Source organism: Rattus rattus, chromosome 2, assembly GCF_011064425.1.
Source record: "Rattus rattus isolate New Zealand chromosome 2, Rrattus_CSIRO_v1, whole genome shotgun sequence".
Classification (NCBI taxonomy): Eukaryota; Metazoa; Chordata; class Mammalia; order Rodentia; family Muridae; genus Rattus; species Rattus rattus.
In genome coordinates this window covers 177695640-177702737 of record NC_046155.1, presented here as the reverse complement: position 1 = coordinate 177702737, position 7098 = coordinate 177695640, and the positions used below count along the sequence as shown (strand labels likewise).

At 42.6% G+C, this 7098-nt stretch overlaps 1 protein-coding gene across 1 annotated transcript; it reads left to right on the top strand.

Annotated features, from left to right (window-relative positions):
- Positions 1-2819: 2819 nt before the first annotated feature.
- LOC116894549 (GTP-binding nuclear protein Ran, testis-specific isoform) lies at positions 2820-3978 on the top strand. Its single transcript, XM_032896258.1, has one exon. It carries the CDS (start codon positions 2972-2974, stop codon positions 3620-3622), a length of 651 nt encoding a protein of 216 aa, XP_032752149.1. The 5' UTR covers positions 2820-2971; the 3' UTR covers positions 3623-3978.
- The last annotated feature ends 3120 nt before the right edge of the window (positions 3979-7098 follow it).

The window sequence follows — 7098 nt, the reverse complement described above, 5'->3', positions numbered from 1 at the left end:
CTTCAGTCTCTGTTCTAAATGTTGCCTCACTATCCCCTCCCAAGGGTATTCTTGTTCCCCTTTTAAAGTAGGAGTGAAGCATCCACATTTTGGTCATCCTTCTTGAGTTTTATGTGTTCTGTGCTAAAATTTAGTGTAATTCGAGCATTTTGGCTAATATCCACTTATCAATGAGTGCATACCATGTGTGTTTTTCTGTGATTGGGTTACCTCACTCAGGATGATATTTTCCAGTTCCATCCATTTGCCTATGAATTTCATAAAGTCGTCGTTTTTGATAGCTGAGTAATATTCCATTGTGTAGATGTACCACATTTTCTGTATCCATTCCTCTGTTGAAGGGCATCTGGGTTCTTTCCAGCTTCTGGCTATTATAAATAAGGCTGCTATGAACATAGTGGAGCATGTGTCTTTGTTATATGTTGGGGCATCTTTTGAGTATATGCCCAAGAGAGGTATAGCTGGGTCCTCAGGTAGTTCAATGTCCAATTTTCTGAGGAACCTCCAGACTGATTTCCAGAATGGTTGTACCAGTCTGCAATCCCACCAACAATGGAGGAGTGTTGCTCTTTATCCACATCCTCGCCAGCATCTGCTGTCACTCGAGACCCCATATGAAGAGCTTCCAGGGACTAAGCCACTACCCAAAGACTATACATGGACTGACCCTGGGCTCCAACCTCATAGGTAGCAATGAATAGTCTAGTAAGAGCACCAGTGGAAGGGGAAGCCCTTGGTCCTGCCAAGACTGAACCCCCAGTGAACATGATTGTTGGGGGGAGGGTGGTAATGAGGGGAGGATAGGGAGGGGAACACCCATATTGAAGGGGAGGGGTTAGGGGGATGTTGGCCCGGAAACCAGGAAAGGGAATAACAATTGAAATGTAAATAAGAAACACCCAAGTTAGTAAAGATGAAAAAAATAAAAAATAAAAAAAGAAGGAAGGCCAAAGTGTGGATGTTTCAATCCTACATAGAAGGGGGAACAAAATCATCCCTGGAGGCAGAGGAAGGGAGGTACTTGGGTGGGAGAGGGGAGAGGGAGGGGAAAAGGGAAGGCAGAATCAAGTATGAGAAGAGACAGGAGAGAAGTTCAGGGGTCTGGAAAATGAATAAAAATATGTAGCAGTGGGTGTGGGGAGCAAGGCAAGTGGGGAAACTACAAGAATGTCCCAAATGCCAGGGATTTGAGAGGCTCCCAAGACCCAGTGGGGATAACATTAGTCAAAATACCCAACAGAGTAGAGATAGAACCTGAAGAGATCACCTCCAGTAGATGGATATGGCCCCCAGTTAAGGGATGGGTCCATCCACCCATCTCAAATATCTTTAACCTAGAATTGGTCCTGTCCAAAGGAAAGATGGACAAAAAATGCAGCAGAGGCTGAAGAAAAGGCCATCCAGAGATTGCCCCACCTTGGGATCCATCCCATCTGTAGACACCAAACCCAACATTATTGCTGATGCCAAGAAGGGCTTGCAGACTGGAGCCTGCTATAGCTGTCCTCTGAGAGGTTCCGCCAACACCTGCCTAAGACAGATATAAATACTCACAGCCAGCCACTGAACTGAGCCCAGGGACCTCAATGGAAAAGTAAGGGGAAGGACTGAAGGAATTGAAGACGACTGCTTGACATTTCCAAAGAGAGAACATCCAAATTAATAAAATCGGAAATAAAAGAGGGGGACATAAGAACAGACACTGAGGAAATCCAGGGAGTCATAAGAAAGTACTTTTAAAGACGTACTCCACCAAAGTGGAAAATCTAAAAGAAATGGATAATTTTCTCAATAGGTACTACTTACCAAAGATAAATCAAGATCAGGAAAAACAAGTAAATAGACCTATAACCAATAGTGAAAATAGAAGCTGTTGGCATTCTGTCTAAGCTCCACCCCCACAGTTACCTGGCAACAGCCATATATGCTCCACCCCACAGTTACCTGGCAACAGCTAGGCATGCCCGACACTATAAAAGGGACTGCTTGCCCCCTCCTCATTCTCTTGCTCTTGCTCTCTTGTTCTTGCTCTCGCTCTTCCCTTCTTCCCCTGCTCTTGCCCTCTTCCCCTTTGTCCCTTCTCTCCCCACTCCCCTCACCCTTTCTTTCCACGTGCTCATGGCCGGCCTTTACTCCTCTCCTCTTCTACTCTTCTTCTTTCATTAAACCTTTCCAGGCGGAACCATGTTGGCCCATTGTGTTTTGTCTGGACGCCAGCCTTGATTTCTACCCCAACAGAAGCAGTCATTAAATGTCTCCCAATCAGGGGGCTGGAGAGATGGCTCAGAGGTTAAGAGCACTGACTGCTCTTCTGGAGGTCCTGAGTCAATTGCCAGCAACCACAGGGTGGCTCACAACCATCTGTAATGGGATATGATGCCCTCTTCTGGTGGGTCTGAAGACAGCTACAGTGTACTCATAAATAAATAATAATTTTTTTAAGTCTCCCAACCAAAAACACTCAGGGTTAGACAGTTTTAGCACAGAATTCTACCAAACTCGCAAAGATGAGCTAATGCCAATATTCCTCAAATTATTCCATAAAATAGAAACAGAGGAAACATTACCTAATTCATTTTACTTAGCCATAGTTACCTTACTACCCAAACATATATCCTGATACCTAATCTCAACAAAGAAAGATTTCAGAGCAATTTCCCTTATGAACATAGATGCAGAAACACTTGCAAGCTGAATCCAAGAACTTAACAAAAAGATTAAGTAGGCTTCATCCCAGAAATGCAGGGATGGTTGAGTAAATGAAAATCCGTCCTGGAAGGTAGCTGGGAGGGCCCAGCTGAGCGCGGGCAGGGACACGAGGGTTGGTTGTCCTTCCGGTGGGCACGGGACAGCGTCGGTGAGTAGAGTCAGCCAGCTTTCCCTTCCCCCCAACCCCCACGTCTCTGCCTTCCGGCTGCTGCCTTAGTGGGTCTCAAGTGTAACAACCGCTCTCTCAGGCAGGATCACTGCGATGGCGGGCCAGGGAAAGCCGCAGATCCAGTTCAAGCTTGTCCTTGTGGGCGATGGCGGCACCGGAAAGACAACATTCATGAAGCGCCACTTGACCGGAGAGTTTGAGAAGGAGTATGTAGCCACCCTGGGCGTGGAAGTGCACACACTAGTCTTTCATACCAACAGAGGACCCATCAAGTTCAATGTGTGGGACACAGCCGGCCAGGAGAAGTTCGGGGGCCTGCGCGATGGCTACTATATCCAAGCCCAGTGTGCCATTATAATGTTTGATGTAACATCCAGAGTTACTTACAAGAACGTACCTAGCTGGCATAAAGATCTGGTGCGTGTGTGTGAAAACATCCCCATTGTGTTGTGTGGCAACAAAGTGGATATTAAAGACATGAAAGTGAAGGCAAAGCCTATTCTCTTCCACCGAAAGAAGAATCTTCAGTACTATGACATTTCTGCCAAAAGTAACTATAACTTTGAAAAGCCTTTCTTCTGGCTTGCCCGAAAGCTCATTGGAGATCCTAACTTGGAGTTCGTGGCCATGCCTGCTCTTGCCCCACCTGAGGTGGTCATGGACCCAGCTTTGGCAGCACAGTACGAGCATGATTTAGAAGTTGCCCAGACGACTGCTCTCCCAGATGAGGAAGATGACCTGTGAGAAAGTGAGGCTGTAGCCCTGCGTCAGAAGTCTATTTTTATAGGCAACTGTCCTGTGATGCCAGCCAGCAGTGCAGCGCGTCTACCACCTTATTTAGCAAAAAGAGATCGTGTACTTCATTGGGATGCTGAAGGAGATGAATGGGCTTCGGAGTGAATGTGGCAGTTAAAACACACCTTTTTTTTTTTTTTTTTTTTTTGGACTTTAGCTGGTTGGAACAGAGTTGTTTCTTTCCTGGATTTCAAAGATAAGACTGTTACAGTCGCATCAAAATATTCAGTGGTGAAATCTTGTTTGTAACTGTCATTCCCATTCTTTTCATTTAGAATCAGAATAAAGTTGTATTTCAAATAATCTTTTTTAAAAAGAGAGAAAAAAATCAGTAAATATAATCTACCACGTAACAAGCTAAAAAGAAAAAAAAATACATGATTATCTCTTTAGATGCAGAGAAGGCCTTTGACAAAATCCCACACCTCTTCATCGTAAAAAGTCCTTGAGAGGTTAGGGATACAAAAGATATGCCTAAACATTACAAAGGCAATATACAGCAAGCTGATAGCAAATACCAAATTAAAAGGAGATAAATTCAAAGCGATTCTATTAAAATAAGGAGCAAGACAAACTGTCTACTCTTTACTTATCTATTCAATATTGAAGTTTTAGCTAGAGCAATAAGACAACTGAAGGAAATCAAAGAGATACAAACTAATTTTTAAAAGTCAAAATATTGATATTTGCAGACAATATAATATACAAATTCTACTAGGGAAGTCCTACAGCTGATAAATACTTTCAACAGTAAAAGATCTGGATAAAAGATTAACTTTAAAACATAAGCAGCCCTTACAAATAGCAAATGGACTGAGAAACAAATTAGGGAAATGCCTTTTACAATAGCCTCAAATAATGTAAACTATCATGGGGTAGCTCTAACCAAGCCAGGGAAAGACCTGTATGACAAAAGCTTCAAGTCTTTGAAGAAAGAAATTGAAGAAATCAGAAAATGGAAAGATTTCCCACGATCCTGGGTCAGTAGGATTAATATAGTAAAAATGGCCACCCTATCCAAAGCAATCTGCAGATTCAATGCAATCTTCATCAAAATTCCAACGCAATTCTTTAAGACCTTGAAAGGACAATTCTCAACTTCATATGGAAAAACAAAAACACAGGATAGAGAAAACAATTCTGAACAATAAAAGAGCATTGGAGGTATTACTATCCCTGACTTCACATTGCACTACAGAGCTGTAATAAAAACTATATGGTATTGGCATAAAAACAGATGCAGTGACCAATGGAATCAACTGAAGACCCAGTCATAAATCCACACACCTATAGATACCTGTTTGTTTGTTTTTTAAAAAAAAAAAAGAAGCTAGAAATACACACTGAAAAAAAGAAAGCATCTTCATCAAATGATACTGGTCAAACTGGATGTCTGCATGTTGAAGAAGCAAATAGATCCATATTTATCACCCTGCACACAGCTCAAGTCCAATGGATTAAAGACCTCAACATAAAGCCAGACATACTGAACCTGATATAAGAGAAAGTAGGGGATGATAGCCTTGCACACATCGGCTATCTAAAGAGACAACTTCTTTAACAGAACATCAATAGTACAAGCACTAAGGCTGACAATAAAATGGGACCTCGTGAGACTGAGAAGCTATAAGGCAAAGGACACTGAATACGGACAAAGAGGCAGCCTACAGAAAGAAAAAAAAACTTTTACCAACTCCTCATCTGATAGAGGTATAATATCCAAAATATATAAAGAACCCAAGAAACTAGAAAAAAAGAAATTAAAAAACCAAACCAAAGAACCTAATGAAAAAAATAATGGTGTAGATCTAAGTAGAAAATTCTCATTAGAGGGATCGCCAATGGCTGAGAAACACTTAACAAATGTTTAACATCCTTAGCCATCAGAGAAATGCAAATCAAAATGACTCAGATTGCATTTTACACCCCTCAGAATGGCTAAGGTCAAAAACACAAGTAACAGCTCCTACTGGGAAGGATGTGGAATAAGGGAATAAATGTTGCATTGGTCAGAATGCGAGCCTGTACAGCCACTGTGAACCAATATGGTGGTTCCTCAGAAGGCTGGGGATCAATTTACCTCAAGGCCCACTCACACCATCTTAGGTGCATACCCCAGGGACCCTCCGTCCTGCCACAGAGATACTTGCTTAACTGTGCTCATTGCAGCTTTGTTCATACTACCCAGAAAATGGAAACGATCTAGAGGTCTCTCAACTGAAGAATGGATAAAGACAATGTGGTAGTTTACATAATGGAGTATTACTCAGCTGTAATAACACTTAAAATGACATAAAATTTTCATACCAACGGTGTAACTAGAAAAAGCCATCTTGAGTGAGGTGATCTTAACTCAGAAAGATAAATATGGCGTGTGCTCACTTATAAACGGATATTAAACTGCTAAATAAATGATAATCAAGCTACAATCCACAGATCCAGAGAGGTTTGATACAGAGGACTCTAGGGAATGGCTGCACAGATCTCTTTGGGAAGGAGAAAGAGAATAAATGTTGTGGGTAGCCTGGGGCATAGAGGATGACAGTGGAGATAAGGGGGGGAGGAGGGATGGGATAGGGGGTTTATGGACAGGAAACCAGGAAAGGGGATGACATTTGAAATGTAAATAAAAAAATATCTAATAAAAAAGTGAGGATAAGATAGAGGGATTGGGAGAGAGTGGGGGGGAGAGAAAGCTAGAACTGGGGAGCATAGGAGCTGACCTAGTACAGTGGAAACTTCCTGGGATCTCTGAAGATGACCTAGAGAGGACTCACAGTAATGGAGAATATGAAGTTTTAACTGGCCATGTTTTGTGGCCAGACAAAGCTTCTAGTGGTAGGACTGGGTCCCTTGGGTTGAATTCTTGCCTGGGAGGTGGGTGGAATCCAATGGAAATCCCTACACAACCCAGGCTGATACTAGAACAGAAGGTGGCTCTCTAAAAACTGATACTGGGGCACCACTGTCAAGGACAATATCCACACAGCTCATTTAAACATAGAGGTGCCAGCATGGAGCCTTCATCTCCATTTTATAGCCTCTTTGACTCAAGAAAGAGAATTACAAAAAGAGAAACCTAGACACCAACCCAGCCATAAAACCCTCAACCTATAATCTGTATTGCCCGAAAGATGTGTTAGGGCAATGGTGGTGCAGGTTTTGGGAGTGGCCAGGCAATGTCTAGTTTAACTTGAAGCCCACTCCATGAGAGGGAGCCAATGCCCTACACTGCCGGGATGCCCAAGAATCAGAGACCTAAGGTAAAACAAAACACACCTGACAAAAAAAAAAAATCAATGAAATGACTCCTAATGATATTCTACTATCCTCATAAATCTCAGCAGCAGATAGAGACCTACAGCCAAACACCCTACAGCCAAACATGGAGAGTCTAGGTTGGACGTATCCATCAGATCCTTTCC

Excerpts from the sequence above, each read along its gene's own strand:
- LOC116894549 (XM_032896258.1), top strand. The coding sequence starts at position 2,972 with ATGGCGGGCCAGGGAAAGCCGCAGATCCAGTTCAAGCTTGTCCTTGTG.